Here is a 19,105-nt window from a genome sequence, read left to right as displayed (position 1 = left end):
CAAGGAAATGAATTCTGCCAATGAGCTCAGAAGAGGACTCCAAACTTCAGAGAAGAACATAGCCCTGTTGACACCTGATTGCAGCCTCGAGAGACCCTAAAATAGAGGACTCATCTAAGTTGTACTTGGACTCCCCATCCATGGAAACTGTGAGATAATAAATGTACATTGTTTTAAACTGCTAAGTTTGTAGTAATGTGTTATGCAGAAATGAAACTAACAAACCATCTACCCTCATTAGTTGTCATTCCAGTAGCTTCCTTCTTTTGAGTGTCCAGGCACAAAGTGCCAGGCACTATGCTTTGCATTTATTAGAGCTGTCTTAGTTTAAATGCAGACACAATGAAGAGCTTGGAAATTTATTCTTTAAATTTATCTCAACAGGATACATTAATGTTCTTACAAAAATGAAAAAAAAATTACAAATAGATTTTTTTAATATAAAAGGGAAAATGAAACAGATTCCTTTCAGTAGTTTCAAAGCATGAGCCACATTTCAAATATCTTTCCCTTGACTTTGGTATGCATTCCAATTGCAGATTTTCTTTAATACATAAAAATTAAATTAGAGTGCCTTTGTATATTTGAAGGACTGTGCTCGTCTAAATGACAGCTGGCTAGAAGAAGCAGGATCAAGGCAAGAATTCCTGCTGCCCTCTTCATGTGCCCATGTGCACAAGCAGACCCCAAGTCAAAGAGGAGGCAACTCTGACAATTAGCATTAGAAAGGACATGGGTGTTCCCTTGGGAAATAAATGTGGTTATGTTCTTAATAAAGGGGTAGGAAGAGGAGGCTCTCAGAGTCAAAGAATCATGCAGACTGACTGGCTTTGATTGGAAAAGATAAGAAAATCAAGTAACATCCTAAGTATATTAGATGCCTGTAAAGACAACATGTGACAATTTCATCTCAAATCAGTTAAAAAAAAAATCCCTCTAAACATAGCTATGAGATCAATTTACAATATGTTCCTACTGCTATCTTTATTATGCTTATAGATCCTCTGAGAGAATGCACTTACTTGCTTGGAACTTTGTGTTATTGTTTGTGCTTCGAATCAGCTGAAACGCCTTTTGAAATCCCACCGCATGCTGGGTGGGACTGTCGGAAGACTTGACGCTGCCAACGAAGGTGGACATTTTCCTTTTCGTCTCGCTGGTGGCTGGAGACAGGAAGGTTTTGTAGCACTGGTCCAGTGAGCAAGTCCTGACGGTATCTGCCACAGTTAAAACAGAAATCTGGAGGAAAGGAAAAAGAAAAACTTACCTTACCACTTAAAGGTTGTTTTTTGGTTTTTATGTAATGGAAGAGCCCAACTGAGGGAGAAGGCCTACAGAACCATTTCTGAGAGTTTATTTAATACAAATAAATACCTGGAGGCAATAATCTATCAAATTTGAAAAGGATTAGTAAGAATTGATTAAGGGGCGGCCCTAGAGTTTGTTCTTTGTTCCCAGAAGTAGCAGTATTGTGTGCACATATAATGTTTAAAAAACAAGAAAGGTTTATTTCATGCAGAGAAATATCTTAGCAAGAGCTAACCATCTTGGTTTTCAAATGAGAAGTGGGGTGAGGGTAGGGGAATGGGGTGTGTGTTTTAAGCAAGGAGGTTAGTGAGCGAAACCTCTGGAGCTAGCAAAGGCAAAACAATAAAGCAGCAAATGCCCACGGGCAACAGGTTATCGTTAGCTGTACACGTACCTCCCGCTCTCAGAGGTGTCCTGGAGATTAGTAAAGCACTGGCAGCCTCCCCTCCTCCCCAGCGTCCCATCAATCTTGGGATAAAGTTCAGCCACCCAGCAGCACCCAAATCCCCTACGCTTCTCCTCCTCAGCGTAACTTCCAGAGTGAAAGTCATGGCTAATTAGAAACCTTAACAGGAGCCTTACACAACTCAGTTTGGTGGTAGTGGTGGTTACAAAAGAGATTTTTTTGGATTGGCAGCAGCTTCCTCAAATATTAGAATAAAAACTAAACCACTCTCTTTTTCCAAAGCCATTTTAAACAGATTAAAATAGATTAAAAACATTTTAAACAGATTTAAATAGATTAAAAACAAAACACACAGATGGTCCCCGACTTACGAAGGTTCAATTGATAACTTTTTGACTTTATGATGGTGCAAGAACAATATGCAGTCAGTAGAAACTGTACTTCAAATTCTGAATTTTGGTCTTTTTCCAGGCTAGTGACACACAGGACCATACTCTGGAGATACTGGACAGTGGCATCGAGCCACAAAACCTCATTAGCCACACGATTGCAAGGGTAGAAACCCTTACTTTACAGGGGACTGTATGAAATGAATTACGTGGGACAATCAAGACTTTCTTATAAAATAGGCTTTGTATTAGATGATTTTGCCCAACTGTGGGCTAACGTAAGTCTTCTGAGCACGCACAAGGTAGACCAGGCTAAGCTATGCTGTTCTGTAGGTTAGGTGCATTAAATGCATTTTTTATTTTTTGAGACAGAGTCTCATTCTGTTGCTTGGGCTAGAGTGCCGGGGCATCAGCCTAGCTCACAGCAACCTCAAACTCCTGGGCTCAAACAATCCTTCTGCCTCAGCCTCCCGAGTAGCTGGGACTATAGGGATACGCCACCATGCTCGGCTAATCTTTTCTAAATATTTTTAGTTAGCCAATTAATTTCTTTCTATTTTTTAGTAGAAACGGGGTCTTCGCTCTTGTTCAGGCTGGTTTCAAACTCCTGACCTTGAGTGATCCGTCCGCCTGGGCCCCCCCAGAGTGCTAGGATTGCAGGTGTGAGCCACCGCACCCGGCCTTAAATGCATTTTTTGACTTACAATATTTTCAACTTAGGATGGACTTAACCCCACCATAAATCGAGGAGCATCTGTATATCACAAAACAATAAAGTAATTTAAAGAAGGCATTTAGGGAGGACCCCATGCCATAGGGATCGCCGGGATAACTGTCACCTTATCGTGTTCGTCGATGGCGCTGAGGATGACCTGAGCAGCGTCCTTGGCAATCTGGAGCTGGGTGTCGGTGACGGAAGCCCCGTGGTCCAGGATCACTACTATGTGCTTTGACTGCGGCCGGACTGTAGAGACGTAGACGGGTCTAGAGGGAGGAGAAGCTCTCTAAGGTCAGTCTTGGTTTAGGTAAAAGCCCTTAACACAGTTGTGGACACTACAGACGTGTGGGCATGCTGGTCTCTATGTGTTCTTCCAGGGATGGCACAAGGACAGAGAGATCAGCATAGAAGAAGAAACCATACTGGCGGAATGCAAACACCACCTCAGGACAACAATGTGTGCCTGCGGAACAGGGACTGGGGACTCACACCTTCTAAAGATTGAAGCAACCAAGAGAAGTTTTTCAGAAGCAAAGCCTTTGGGAGGCTGGCTTTTTCAGCACACTTGAAAGTCAACTCTCTCAATTCTGCATAGTGACACTGCCCACTGTTACCCATTCCGCTACTGGAAGTGGAATGGGTGGCCCCTTGGACTGAGAGATAGGCCAAGGAGGAGGGAAAAAAGGTCCCCTTTGCCAGGGCTGGATTCTCCTTTGCAGACTTAGAATGGGGCTCTGCTAGGAGTGAGGCAGCTTACAACCTTTGAGCATGCTGAGCAGCTCTGAATAGCAGGTTTGGTTTCTCTCTTCTCGTACAAAGGCCTCTGCTAAGAGGCCCCTTTCCTTTCTGCACTGAAACAATTCACACAGGTCAGCCACCAAAAGGCCCCTTATCAGAGCATTTAAAATTGTGCCATCAAAATTTGTCCAAGCCTGTGATAGCCAATCTTCTTGCCAAGTTTTTGTTTGCCAACATTAAGAAAAAGAAGGATGAGGGGAGCCACAAAGGAGAAATGCCTCCTATCAAAGCAGCCCTCTGCTAATGGGCAATGCGGGAAAGTTTGTGAGAAGAGGTTTAATGAGGTCTCTATTCACAGTTTTAAAGCTGGAACAAATTAGGGGGAGTTTAAGAAAGCAAATCAGCCTCAAGAGAATTCTCTCCTTTATTGACACCCCTTAAACACTAGATTTTCCCGTGAAATGTTAGATGCCAGTTGAATCACAAAAGCCTGGGCACAAATTAATAAATGTAGGCAAAGTACCAAAAAACCCTCAAACTCTGGCCAGATTTACACTAAGTGTTCTCAGGCCCAATGTCCTGCCTTGATACTAAAGTACCACTATATTTTCACTAGTCAATACCAGGGAGCTGGTAGGGAAATGGGATAAAAAGAAGCCAGGAGAGACGGCTACAGAAATAAATTAGGGAACAGAAAAGAAGGAAAATCTGACCATTTCAACCCTGACAACTAGGTCAAATATTTAACATTTTAGATCCTCCTGGCTAGGCGAGAGGATTTTCTTTAAAAATGACACACTTCCTTTGTTCCACCTCAACTCACATAAATGAAAACCAGGATAGGTGTTGGCATTGTCGCGCTAAGTTGTTAAAAACTACCTTTAGGGAGATATATAAATAGTAACGTTAAATGTATGAACTGGTAGCCACCAGTTCCTTCCTTGCGTCGCTGTGTTCTGAAATCCACTCTACACTTCCAAGGGATGCAGAGAACTTGCAAAGGCATCGGAGGAAAGTAAACGGATGGGAATAGCAATCTAGGAGGAGAGAAAGGTGAATTATTTAGCCAAGATGGGAGAGAGGTTCGAGGGTGGAATTAATGCAGATTTAAGGGTGGAGACACATGAAAACCTAAGTTGCCTGGTGTAGGTTAATGCTGATTTTGACAAGGTTCTGTCTTTCCCTTTTAAACTATCCTTCACTGGTGCTTCATTAAAAGTGGAATGCCATCTAAACTGTGTTCTTAGAAGCAAAATTTGATGGCTCATGGTGGCCCTTTGCTTTCCTAGCTGAGCCAGACTTAGAAGCCGACGCCATGATTTCTGATCCAGTGTCCAAGATACCCAGGTTTTCACCAGAACGTTTGGGGAGAGAACAGAAGAAACCTGTTTCTTAGGAAAGGCACAGAAGAAGTATTTGCCCTGGAGGAAAATCCTAGATATCATTTAAAGTAAAGATGAAGGGAAGCTAAAGTGATTATTCATTTTGACTCCAGAAAGTGGCATGAAAAGTGGGCACCTTGCACTAGGTTCCATATGTTTTGGCATCAGGCATCTGACACTGCAAACGGGGAACTGTCAAAAGGAGGGTGCCTTTGCCTCAGGGGTTCTGTAAATTAATGAGTCAAGTCATACAAATCATCTCACCATTACTGCCCTTCTGGCTACGTGGTACAATCTCAAGTCATTTCTGCGAGAAAAGCAGGATGTTAGTGATCTTTAATCCAGTGCTTTCTGGACAAGCTTGAAACTTCTAGCAGTTGACATTTTCATGTAAATTTCAAAAGTATGGCCAAGCACATTATCACAGAAAGGGAGGTTGAGAGCCATAAACTCAACTGCGATATGTCACAAAGTTATGTTCTAGGGCCGCACTATAGAGAAAGTACCATGGTTTATGTTTCAACAAAGATGACTGAAGCTCAAAACAGTCCAGGTGCTCAGGCGATTTCACTTCCTTAGTAGACATAGTGTTTTATTTGGCTTGTTAGGTAGTTACAGAAAAGCTCCAGGCTTTATCATTTGCCCCTCCCCAGCATTACCAAGCCCGCACGTATTAGATGGTGAAATCACTTCAGAACAAGTACAAATTTGAAGCCACAGCTTAAAGGGAGAGCTGTGTGTAGAAATGAAAAGTTTGTATTTCATATAGATCCATCAATCAACAATTGAAAACTTTAGCAAGCAAGTCAACCTACCTACTACGATGCTCATAGCTGCCCTTACACCGGAACTTGTGTGCTGGGAAAACAGTGAAAATTCCTTCTTCTGAACTGAAATACTGCCACTTAATTCCAGGGTTGGATTTCAGGTTGTCTGCAAGAACTGGAGGAGTGAGGAAGATGAAATATAACCACCAGATCCACAGGTGCACGCAGGCACTGCTCCTCAGGCATCTGTTTTGCATAAACTGCTTGTAGTATGAAGAAACCCCACTTAGATATAAGGTTGTAAATTTTCTATGAATCATTTTCTTTCTGTCTCTTAAAAAATGCCCCATGAATAGAAAATGTAATGTATAGAAAATGTGATGTTTCAGTTAAGTGAGGCTATTATTCTTAACATCGTATAGTGACATTACATGTCCTGGATTAGTTTTCCAGCACAAATGATTCATTTGCATGAACCTCACCTCTCCCCGCACGGGTCCCTGTTGGGCCAGCATATGCTTGCTGGCTTAGGGGACATTCTCTAGCAGTAGAAAACAGTGATGTTAATAGGCTTAGTCTCCAGAGGGACTAGACCTGAGACCTCGCCCTTACCTTCGCTTGTCTCCCTTCACAATCAGGAAAGTGGCATACGTGGTACTTGAAAGGCCAGAAGCACAATCATTTAATAAAGCTGTTATTTACGGAATAATTCCTGTGCCAGGTGCTGGGATAGAGGCTTTCCTTATGTTATCTCATTTCACTCATAAGACAACCCTAGGATGTAGGTGGTATTATTATCCCTACTTTGGAGTTGAGAAAATATGCTTAGAGTGTGCGATTTGTTAAAGACCTCATCAATAAATGACTGAGTTGGGAGTCAAACCTGGGTGTCCCGGCTCCTGTGTCCCCCCCCCCCCCCATCCTGCCATCTGCCTCTCTTCCTGTGAATACTGCACCACTGCCAATCATCTGTGGCTGCCATTCGCTCAGCCCCAAGAGCCAGCCACCTTGTTGTGTGCAATCCTGACCCACAGCTCCACAAAGTCTTTCTGACTGTCTCTCACAATCAGAATCCCCTCCCTTCTCTGAGCTCTTGTGCACTTTTCGCTCTGCTCCAAACCAACTCAGTTGTTCATTACACTTACTATGAGTAGGTCACTGCTTCATATGTTGCAATATACACACAGAGGAGCAAAAACCAAGCCCTACTGCAATAACCAATATACAACAGAATTATTTAGATGGAAATGAAACAGAAATTCAGTGGAGGGAGGAGTCTGAGCAAAGGCAAAAAGAAGGAATGCATGAGGTGTATTTGATTAAAAACTACATTATGCTCTTAACATCCAGGTGACAAAATAAGGATCTTTTTACAAAGGCTGACTCCAATGAGGAGGATGGACCTTTATCTCACTATAGACAAAGAGCTTTCACACAGGGTATTTCATCAATTTTTATAAATTTACACATGACATGTGGTCTTATCTCCATGTTGTAAACAAGGAAACTAAAGCTAAAAGAAGTTAAGTGGCACTTTATCACATTATCATGTTTTATCTTCTCTATAGCACTTACCACCATCTGAAATGATCTTATTTGTTTTATACCAGCGCACTCTTCTCCTCTCTTCCCATCCCCAGTTAATTTTAAGGTCCATGCCATCAGGAACATGATCTTGTCTCGTTAGAGTCCAGGACAATACTTGCACAGTGAGAGTATGGTAAGTATTTCTTGAACAAATGAATATCCATAGCTAGTAGGTTGTAGGATTACATCTCAAACATAGCTCTTCCGATTCTAATGTATTTCTCACCAAATCCTTCTGCCCTAAATATTAAGGGGTGACTAATTTTATGTTTTTATACCATACTTAGCATCAAGGATTAACATTCTGAAATGGGACCTGTCAAGGTCTGCAGGGTACAGCGGGGTGATGGTTCCCCGGTAAGTCAGATGGTTGGTGCCACAGTCACACGCCTGCCTCCATCCTCTACAGCATCGTGAACTCCAAGAAGGCAAGACACTGGCCCACTCTTTCTCCTTAGTGTTCAGGATAGTGGCTAGCCTGCCATGGTAGCTCATATTAGCTGGACTGAATTCCTATTGAGACAGGCAGGTGTAAGGCCCAGCTGCCTCTAGTTCACTGTATTTATTGATATATCCACTATTATCCTTGTGGCCACTTGGCTTTGATCAACTCTTCTTCATTTGTTCTTGGGCCTACCATGGGCACAGAACTGCTTTGTGGGATGGAGGCAAAGAGATCAAAAAGATTAAATTCTTACCCACAGTCTAATTGAAAGCCTGAGAATGGAACCACCTCCCAAGATGCAACCCATGTGCGAGGGCAGGGAAGTGAGCACTTTATAGTAGGGTCACTACAGGAGATGCCGGCTTAGCAAGACAGGAGGCCAGAGGCCAAGTTCTTCTTTATAATTCATCAAAGGACAGTGTACATAGGTGCATATCATTTGCTGTCGCCCTGTATGAAGTGGAACACAGAGTGACAATCTATTCAGCTCCTGTCCCTTTCTCCATCTGAATGAGGCTCACCATTTTTAAAGTTTCATTTACTTTGCAGAGGTCTTCCTGCCATTAGTAATTTGTTTTCTGAGGTCTATCTTTTTGAGCCATCGTGATTATTTTAATTGCTTTCCAAATACTAACAAACATGACAGCAATTAAAGCATGCAGTCAGTGTTAAAATGCCAGTGTCATCTTTATTTCCTGCAGGTACAGACTCAGGTCTGGCTTTCGTGCTGGCTCCAACTGTTACTGGAACAATTCCAAAGTATAAAGCAAAGATAAAAATATCGGTCAATAAACCTCATTTTATGTTGATCATTAACAATAACTTCTAAAGGAAAAAAACTGCTGGGACAGTATGCAACTGTGTCATACAAGTGACACACAGTGCTGCCTCTATCGTCCTGCCCACCTCTAGGAACACGTGCCCAGGGCCGGACAGGGTTATGCCCAGGCACAGCCTGATGGAACAAAATCGAGAATCTACTCTGGCAAACATCTGGCACAAGCACATGCCAAGCCTTGTGCCAATGCTCGCACACATGCCATTTAATTCTCTCCTTAACAAACCAATCTTTTAATATGCACTAAGGCTTCAGGCATTTACATTAAATCAGAATGCAGTGAACTTCATAGACATGCGGGAACACTTTAGAATTCCCATTCATCCCCTGTTCCTCACTGCTTTAAATGATCAGATCTCTGCATGGAAACGTTCCTTAGGCCTGGCACAGTGGTCAGCCAATTTCTGTAAAGGGTCAATGTAGGAAATACTTCTGGCTCTGCACTCCATAGGGTTTCTGTTACAACGACTCAACTTTGCCCTTGTAGTAAGAAGGCAGCCATCCACACTTGTAAATGAATGAGTGTGGCTGTGTGCCAATAAAACTTTATTTACAAAAAGCAGTGGCAAGCTAGATTTGGTCAGTGGTCCTTCAACAAAGCCTTGCAAAATATACTATTAATACATATAGGCCTTAAAGCATTTCCAAAGCATGGTGCTTTTAGCAATTATTCCTCTTACCGTCCCCAGATCCTGCCAACATACATACCAAGCAGTTCACACTTTATCCTCACAAAAATCGTGGGAGTATAAATTATCATCTGCAAGTTACAGATGAGGAAACAGGCTCAGAGAGCTTTTTTGACATGCCTGTGGTTTCACAGTGGGCAAGGAGGGGCCACGAGAGTCAAGCCGGCCTGTGACCACAATACCCGTCTCCTCACCGCTCTGCCAGGAAACTTGCCCCCCGGAGACGTCTGGCTGATTTGAGGACGTGTAAACATGGAAGAGGCTTTTGCTCCACCTAGTCTCCTGGGGTCTGAAGCCCTAACCTTAATCTCACATTAGCACTGTTCTGCAGGCAGCCCTGCCAACCCCGCAATAAAAAGGCAAACATTGCCTTTGGAAGTAAAGGAAAGCTCAATGACCTCATTTAAAAGTAACATCTGTAACAATAAACAGGCTACAGTGAAACTATTAAAAGGGGGGCCAATGGGAGCAAGAATGTTTTAAAAATAAATCAGAACTCGCAGAGTGCATGATATATTTGGTCTCACCACAGAAGATCATTCTGGTTGCTTTATAATCCTCCCCGAGCTATAGCACAGCATCAGGGAGGGTTTCTCAAATTCTCCTGTTGAGGACTTCTTTGGCATCTGATTAAATTTCACCTATTATTTGGTACTAGCAGAAGATGATGGATCTGATGGTAATGAGGCCCCCAGGGCCCAGCAGTAATCTATCAATGTGGTGCGTGCATCCCAGGCGGGCCGCTCTCTGACCTAGCTGCGGAGGTGAATGAGAGCCTTATTATCCACACAGGCAACCCAGAGGGGGCTTCCCCTGCTCACACGAGTCAGTTAGGTGTCTGGCCACTGGACAGCTTGGGCTGGTGTCCAAGCGCAGGGTCCTGCACACTCACTCTTTCCTCAAAGATGCTGGAAGCTGTCCAGGAAAAAAGCTGGGCACACACCCAACCCGCCAGCCGTGATGCACAGCATTCAGCTTTAAGCTATTAATGGGCAGGGTCTGTATCTGTTTAAATTGCTCTCCACACCTACGTCTGACAGACACAAGTGAAGGAGGCAATAAATGTATTTTCCCCTCATGGAAGTTTATCCCCACACTGGAAGTTACTGCATCTCTGAAAATCCTCCCCATCATTTTACCTCTTCCCACCTTCTACTCAGTACTGTTGCTGTTATGGGTAAGTTTTAGCTCTTCCAGCACTAGATTCTAAGATCCCTGAGGGTGAGATCTATATCTGACTCATCTCTGTGTCCCGAAAGCAGAATTTCCCAGTTCTTTTTTCCCCAGACACGCATTCTCTGAGAACTGTGGGATTGGAATCTGCAGTACACAAGCTGAAATGATCTTTACTGTTGTTTGATAATTTCTAAAATCTTATTTTTCTAATGCTAAATCCAATTAAAAATAAATTTAATATTGTGACCACATCAACACAGAAGCAATGATGATTTTATATCTGTCTTAAAATGCTAAACATTCCCTTCTCCAAAGACCACTGTCTTGGTTAAGAAAGTTTGTCAATGCAACTGGCACAGAAATAGACAGTTAAACAGAGAGATTAAAAAGCTTGCTCGTGTGATGATTTCACGGGTCTTTACATGTCAAAATGTGTTAACTGTATGTATAAAACATGTGAAGTTTATTGGATATCAATTATACCTCAAGAAAGCTGTTTTGATAATAAAACAGTGAAAACATTGAGTACCATATGAAACAGTTTCATATATAGTGTGCTACTTTTCATAATTACCCTATGGATCTGTTATTTTATCCCTGTTTCATAGATGCAGAACTTACTTGATTAAGGCCACAAGGGCAGAGCCATGATTTGACTGATCTAGGTATGTCTGCTTCTAAACCTCTTTCCAGAACACTACGGTACTTCCGTGTGTCAAGAAATACATGGTGAAATGAATTAGCAATCAGCAGATAAAAGCTCACTGAGCATTCTTGAGAGGCAGAATAAATATATAAACACGCAGGTGTTTCTTAATCAAAACAACAGGTTATATTAGTTTGTAAATATACAATGTAAATAAATACAACTAAACAGACACTTAATAAAAAGAAATGATTTCATAATTGAAATAAGACATAAGGCTAGACTGAGCACTTAATCTTATGAGAAAAAACAACTAAACTGCTAAAGCTGGCACACACCAGCTTAGTAAGTTTAATGTTGTGGGTTTGGCCATTGCCCCACTGGCTGGCTTACCTGGAAAATGGTGCAGATACAAGCTACCACTTAGAAGGCGGAGTCAGCAGTAATTACAGAAAGCGTGACTCTGAGTGACCTTAAGCACTAAGCAGAATATTTTAGATAAGAGATGGAATATGACTGAGAAACTAGAGAGTTGAGACCTCTTAATTATTTTGTTAGTGCTCAGTAGGGTAGAGATGTGAGCCATAGGTGTCAACTACAGCAGGCATTAGAATGTCATTCGGAAATGGGCTGGTGCTATTTTTCTACTTAATTCAGGTAGGTACTTATCAACTAGAAAAAAGACCCTGATAAATCAGAAGGGACTTGGAATGGGAAGCCACAGGTTCAAGTCTCATCTCTTAAGTCTGGCAAAGCTGTCTGACCTTGAGTTCACTCTGTTCTCTATAGCACCCAAAGGCTTCTTTCTAAAATGTAAACCAAACCTCATTGTTGCCTTGCCTAAAACCTTCCAGGTTTCCCACTGTACTACACCTAGCATTAAATCCAAACTCGAGCATTAAATCCAAACTCGACAAGGCCCTGCCTGACCTGGCCCCTTGCTCTCCTCCTACTTTACCTTTCGCCTCTTCAACTCACCACCCTGCACATCCTGAGCTAATTCCTGCAGGTCCACAAACGTGCCCTTTGCACATGGTATTCCTTACATCTGGGATAATTCTTTTCTCCACTTTTCATTTAGTTCTTTATTTCATCCTTCAGGTTTTTGCCTTAAATTTATCTTTCTCAGAGATCCTTCCCTGACCACTCTCAATTATTATTCTCTCTTATAATACCCAGTATTTTCCTTCACAGCAAAAATTGGTAACCTTTTTGTATATTTCTCGATGTAGTGACTTGTTTAGTATCTCTCACATAGAGGAGCTGTAAGTCCCATGGAGGCAGGAACCAAGTCAATTTTATCACGTTCCTAGTGCCCACCACAGGCCTGGGCTTTCGTAAGCTCTCAATCGGTACTGGCAGAATGAACAATGTCCTTGGCCAAGGCTTTTCAGCTCTGTCCCACACGAGACATTACAATGTCCTCATCTGTGAAGTAGTGGATTTTGTCAAGGTATTCCCAAAGACCCTTCAGAAACCAAAGGGAACAGTGATAAGACGACAAAGAATAAAGGATGACAGGAAGGATGTATGAGGCTATACAACTAGAGAGGAAGAAAAAACTTCCAACTGGCTTTAATCAAGTTTATACAAAAAGAAAGGAAAAAAGGGGGACATGCTCACTTCCCACTGACTTAGAGGGGATAAGCCAGCACTGAGACTGTTAATAGTGACCCAAGACTATATACACATAATGTCCAAACAGTACCAGGAAAGGTTATTTAGATGAACATGATAGAGAAAACTTAATGTCAGTCTTTTAAAAGCAGGAATGATGCCTAATAGCTTACTTGGATACAGCCCTGCAGACCAGGTAGCCAGCAGAAGTTGGGTTTGGTCCTAAAAATTTTGCTTTTGAATTTTGCTGCAGACTATGTAATGGAAACCTTTGTATTTGGTTGTAAGTTCAGGACAATCTTACTGTGCCATGAATGCTTTGGTGGGCTAGAGAAGCCAGAATCTTATTAATGCATAAAAACAAAAACCTCTAATAATAAAATAATTTTCAAAATATCAAAAATTTAAGTTTATAGCAATATATGTACTTCCTTATTAATATATTAAGAAAGATTTAGCGATAGATCTAATACCTTCTATAATGTGGAAACCGTGATGAGCATACATGGTATTTCAAGATACATTCAACAACTGTTATGTGAGATGGAAATAGCCATGATTTCTTTGGTGACAAACGTTACTGGTGTAACAAGTACACTGTGGATTATTGCCTTAATTTATAATTGAATTAGAGGTTAATTAAAATAAAGATCTAATATATTTAACAACCAACTTCATAAACCTCTCAATTCTACCTAAGAGCCCCTTAGGAAGGGGTAGGCTGTCTGTACACTAAGGGACAATATATTCTTGTTAGTTTTAATAGTCCATATGAATTAGAAATCTGCTTATAGTTGGGCACAGTGGCCTGTGCCTATAGTCCCAGCTACTAGAGAGGCTGAGGTGGGAGGATTGCTTGAATTTGGATTGCCAAGAATTTGAGACCAGCCTAGGCAACACTGTGAGATCCCATCAAGGGAAGGAAAAAGGGAAGAGGTGAGAGGGGAGAGGGGATAGGGGAGGAGAGGGGAGAAGAGGCGGGGAGAGGAGGATAGAGGGGAGTAGAGGGGGGAAGAGGGGGGAAGAGGGAAAAAATAACAAAGGAGATTTCACTATAAGGATAGTCCCCTGGTAGTTATGAAGGTGCACTTCATGTAGGGGCAGGAAGATATCAAGATATTCATTGTTTCCAAGGTCAGCACTGCCTCTATTTTGTATCAATTACTTTGTTCACAGCAGCTCATAAAATATCAAACTGCTCCTGAAAATTAAAACATTGAAGAACTATGGTATCTGGATGAAACAACTGATAAGATACAGTGCAGCCAACCCAACTCTCTTTCTTTAAGCCTACTCTACCAACTAAAAATGTCCAGGGTGCCAAGCAGATGACCATCAACAAAGAAAGAGATAAGATTTAGATAAAAATCATAATTATAGGTCAAGCATCAATCTAGACATTTCGCTTATATTTTTGAAATCTCACAATTTGTTGTATAAAGTCAATATAATTGCTGTCATTTTACAGAGGAGAAAACTGAAGCTGAGACAGGTGAAGTGACTTAACCAGGACTGTATTGTTGTTAAGACTATAAGAGGCAGGCAGGCAGGCAGGCAGGAATGGTGGCTCATTCCTGTAATCCCAGAACTTTGAGAGACTGAGGCAGGAGGATCCTTGGAGGCCAGGAGTTCAAGACTAGCCTAGGCAACATAGTGAGACCCCATCTCTACAAAAAAAAATAATTAAAAATTAGCTGGACATGGTGGCAAGTGCCTGCAGTCCCAGCTACTTGGGAGGCTGAGCCAGGAGGATTGCTTGAGCCCAGGAGTTCAAGGTTGCAGTGAGCTGTGATTGCGCCACTGCATTCCAGCCTGGGTAACAGAGTGAGACCCTGTCTCTAAAAAACAAAACAAAAACTATAAGAGACAAACTCTAAACAATAGATTTAGTAAATCATTTTGCTTTTTTTTCTCCTTCCTTCCTTACAAATATTTATTGAGTCCTGATTATGTGTAAGGCACATAAGCAACTATACCTTTTGCTTTGGGGTCCACAACACTTTCTACTAAACCAAGGGAAGATTTTTGGCAGGTAGTAGTAAAAATGCAGGTGAGGATGCGGGGGAGAGAGGTGCTCTTAGATCTGACCTCCAGCACCTGCCACCGTGCCAGGACGGTCTTGCCCAGAGAATCCCAACAGGAAGGCTCTTGAATATAGGAGCTATGTGATTTCTGTACCATAAAATGCTGAGTGAGTAATATCCCTATCCTGACTGTCCTTCAACAAGTTGACTATACCTCTCTAATAGTTTTATGCTAATTCTAAGCAAATACCAACAATTTTGGAATAGCTGTTGGCTTATTTTTCTTCAACCACAGCACACGAACTGTTGCCAGATAAACAGCTGAAAAAATATGCCTTTTCCCCCCCTTCAGGAGTTCCTGATTTCCCACTTGTTGGGTCTCAAGATCCTCCAGCATCCTGCATGCTAAACTCTCTGGATAATTCTAACACGTGGGCCTCAGATTCTCTGGCCTCCAAATATTTTCTTCCATTTTCACCATTCACATCTAACTATTTAATAGTTCTTATGTCATCAGCCTTTCCAGTCAAAACAAACCAACCATGTCCTCTAAACTCCTTGCCTGCCCTCAAACCACCCCATCTCTAGGAAAGAGATGGATTGTAGTTAGCTTGTGACTTGTTTTTCTCAACAATATTACCTACCAGAGGTAGGAAAAGAAAATGAACAGAATGGAAAGCTAGTTTCCTCCCACCTCAAGGAACTCTAGGTTTTCTGACACTCAGCCTAATACCATTCAAGAAATAAACACACACACACACACACACACACACACACACACACACACACACACAGCTGCCTACCTCTCACAGCCTGTCAAATAGAAAACACAAGAGCTGTCCTAAATACACAGAGGCGTGCGCGCACATGCGCGCAAACACACACACACACACACATACACACACACACTTCCTCAACAGACCAGAACTTACTTAGCACCTTTCAGTAATATTCTGTGCAATAGCAAACATTTTAGAGGAGAATAAAATAATGCTCTGGGGATCCCAAACAACATTTCTGGCCTTGTATCTTATCCCAGCTTTCCAATTCCCACTCCTTACTAACACACTAACATCCCAAGCACTGTTCCGCCAGACACTATTCTGGAGGGGCCGTATTCCAGGGACCACCATAAACGGCTCTGCTGCTCCCGGAGTGGCGAGCACAGCGAGTACCAGGCCACGCACCAGCCACTCTGCTAAAGCTTTTACATGCCTTGTCTCAGTTATTACAACCACCTTATGTGGGAGGTTTTATTTATTATTCAGGAAACCAAGGCATAAATATGTTAATTTTCAAAGTGTATAATAGCTAGCAAAAGCCAGAAGGTAGAAGTTAAGCAAAGAGATATAATTATTACCATTCTATAGCTAAGGATATTCTGGTTCAGAAAGGAAGAGTGACTCAAACTCAGCGTCCTAAATGAGACCGGAACCACATTGCTCAGTGCCATACTGATCGTACTAGCTAGGCCCCATTGAAAAAGTTCAATTAATGACGGTGGACCAAAGCTGCTCCCGGGACTAACTAAATGATCCCTTCCTATCTCCCAGTAGTTATGTTAGTTGAATACTAAAGAGAGGGCATCCTCAAATTTCTGATTCACACTCACAGCTCTTCTTCACGTCCATTCTAGGCTAATTATATAATGCAAAAACAACCAGTCCATTCTGCCCTCAATTCAGTTCAGACAGCCTGGTCATGGACTCAGAGAATCTATAATAAGCTTCTGGGATAACCTAAAATTAGTAGGGATCTGCTGCTCTTCTCCCTCTCTAGTAGACACTCCCAGAGGACCCAAAAGTCCAGGTGCTCTTCAAACATTCCTGGAAGGAATAAAAGAAAATTAACAAAAATATAGTTCTCAAGCCCAGATGACCATTACAATCAATTTTTGAAACCTACAGCTTCCCAAACTTTCCCAAGACAACATTCAGATTCACTAGGTCTAGGCAGGGGACCCAAGAATACTTTTGTTTGTTTGCAAAGCACCTCAGGTGACTGATGATGAGCTGTGTTTCAGGTAACTAACCCAAGACATGAAGTTCCATTATCATGGCTGTTTGCTTAGCTTCCTAAACTCTTTCTCTGTCTTTGGCATATAAACACTTTCAAATTTCTCTAACTTAAAAAAATATATATTAGCAACAGGAATAATAATAAAAACCTTCCTATGTCCTAAGTTTTCAGTGAACTTTCCCCTTGCTCAGCCAAGCAACTTGGAAGAGTAGTCTACACTGATTCCTCACTTCTTGCCATCCCATTCAACCCACATCTGGCCATGGCCCCTCTCCACTGCCCAACTCCCACTCTTGGATGACCTAAATAGTCTGCCCCCAGTTGCTTCTTCCTTCAGGCTAACTACACTTTCTTTTACTTTCCTCAAAGCTCTCTTGCCTTCCCCCTCCTTAAAATCTGTTAGTTGGTTGCCTTCAAGGTAAAAAAAACAAACAAGTCAAAACAAAAACCAAACTAAAGCCAAAACAAAACTTCTCAGAATGATATAAACGACCCATTAAAATCTGGTGTAGCACTACTCTCATTTTCTGATACTTATTCCCTTTTTTTTGAGACACAGTCTCACGCTGTCACCCAGGCTCAAGTGCCGTGGTGGCAGCCTAACTCACAGCAACTTCAAACTCCTGGGCTCAGGCGATCCTCCTGCCTCAGGCTCCCGAGTAGCTGGGACTACAGGCATGAGCCACCATGCCCGGCTAATTTTTTTCTATTTTTTAGTAGAGACAGGGGTCTCCCTCTTGCTCAGGTTGATCTCGAACTCCTGAGCTCAAACGATCTGCCCACCTTGGCCTCCCCAGAATGCTAGGATTACAAGCGTGAGCCACCACCCCGGCCAGATACTTAATTCCTTTTAAACAATGATCCATTCTAGCTGCACATTTTACAGAGTCCAAGATGTGCACTTGCCACACAAGCACATCACCTGGATAATTCCTATTCATCTTCTAAGACCCAGCGCAGAGCCTGCCACCTGGGTTTAGCGCCCCAGGCTTACAGCACCTGGCACTATATTGTAATCATACTTGTGTGTTGATTTTTCTCCCCTTCACTGCAATGTGCACATATATACACAACTAGGTTGTGAGTTCTCTGAGGGTAGCAGCTCTGTCTTAGTTATCTTGGTGTCTGGCACAGTAACTTCCATACATTTGTTACCTGAGAGAAGCTCTTCATGAGGGAGAGCCATTTACTCTGGGTCTCAAGCTTAGGTAACTAGTAAAATGAAGCTACTGTTAACTGACCTAATGGAACACACAGGCCAAGGAGGAAGTCTGGGTGGGTGGAGAGGTTATTTATAGGTTTGGCTTTAGATACAAAGAGTCTCAAGTGTCAGTAGGTAGAATACAGCTATGGACATAGATCTTAAGCCTCTATCTCAGGGCAGTCAGGACGCATGATGTGTAGTCATGTCAATACCGACAATTTGCACGCTGATTTTAGGTAGATCAGTTACTTCTCTGGATGGTTTCTCATCTATAAAATGAAACTGATACTTGGACTCCATGGTAAGAATAAAATGAAGGTATAAAATGGTTTATTAAGAACTGAGAAGCAATGGATTGATTTTCCTGTGTATGCTGTGTGCTCAGACTCACCCTAGTTTCGTGTGAATGTAGAATACTCTTATTCACCTGCACAGTCTCTGTCACTCCATACACCTGGGTCATTTATGTGTGTTAACTTGCTGCTTAGCTAAGGAAACCAGTGTGCTACCTTACAGCAAAACACAAAAACAATCTTTTCTTCACTGAGGTCCCTCAAAAGTCTTGGTTACTCCCTTATAAAGATGAGGAGATAAAAGCACAAAGAAAATCCTAGCACCTTTCATTCAGTAAGAATGTACTGTATACCTGCTATGGGCAAGGCATTGGCTTGGGCACTTGGCATATGATACATAAATAAGCAGCAGCACAGGGTCAAGTAGATATCTGACATAGGAAATTAAAATTCTGTAATAAGAATGTGCTATAAATAACAAAGAGTTGTCACTGAACCAATACAACGCTAAAGGGCCACCTCAGTGCATATAAAAGTTATTTTTACACTATTCCGTAGTCTATTAATGGTGCAATAGCATTATGTCTAAAAAAAACACTGTATACACCTTAATTTAACAATACATTATTGCTAAAAAATGTGTACCATCATCCAAGCCTTCAGTGAGTCATAATTGTTTTGTGGATAGAGGGTCTTGCCTCGATGTCAATGGCTCGACTGATTGGGTGGTGGTTGTCAAAGGTGGGGGTGACTGTGGTAATTTCTTACAATAAGACAACAGTGAAGTGTGCAACACCAATTGACTCTTCCTTTCACAAAAGATTTCTCCATAGGACACAATGTTATTTGACAGCATTTT

General features: G+C 42.0%; 1 protein-coding gene across 1 annotated transcript in view; it reads right to left on the bottom strand.

The window, feature by feature from the left end:
- CACHD1 (cache domain containing 1) overlaps nucleotides 1-19,105 on the bottom strand; it is a 205,381-nt gene that overhangs the window by 53,773 nt on the left and 132,503 nt on the right. The window contains exons 5-7 of the mRNA XM_012767130.2: nucleotides 5,757-5,883; nucleotides 2,943-3,087; nucleotides 1,023-1,239 (exon numbers count right to left, since the gene is read on the bottom strand). Coding sequence (XP_012622584.2) covers nucleotides 1,023-1,239; nucleotides 2,943-3,087; nucleotides 5,757-5,883 — 489 coding nt within the window. The remainder of the gene's footprint in view (nucleotides 1-1,022; nucleotides 1,240-2,942; nucleotides 3,088-5,756; nucleotides 5,884-19,105) is intronic.

Source organism: Microcebus murinus, chromosome 2, assembly GCF_040939455.1.
Source record: "Microcebus murinus isolate Inina chromosome 2, M.murinus_Inina_mat1.0, whole genome shotgun sequence".
Classification (NCBI taxonomy): Eukaryota; Metazoa; Chordata; class Mammalia; order Primates; family Cheirogaleidae; genus Microcebus; species Microcebus murinus.
Note: the sequence above shows the minus strand (reverse complement) of the source record. Positions and strands in the feature narration are given on the sequence as shown.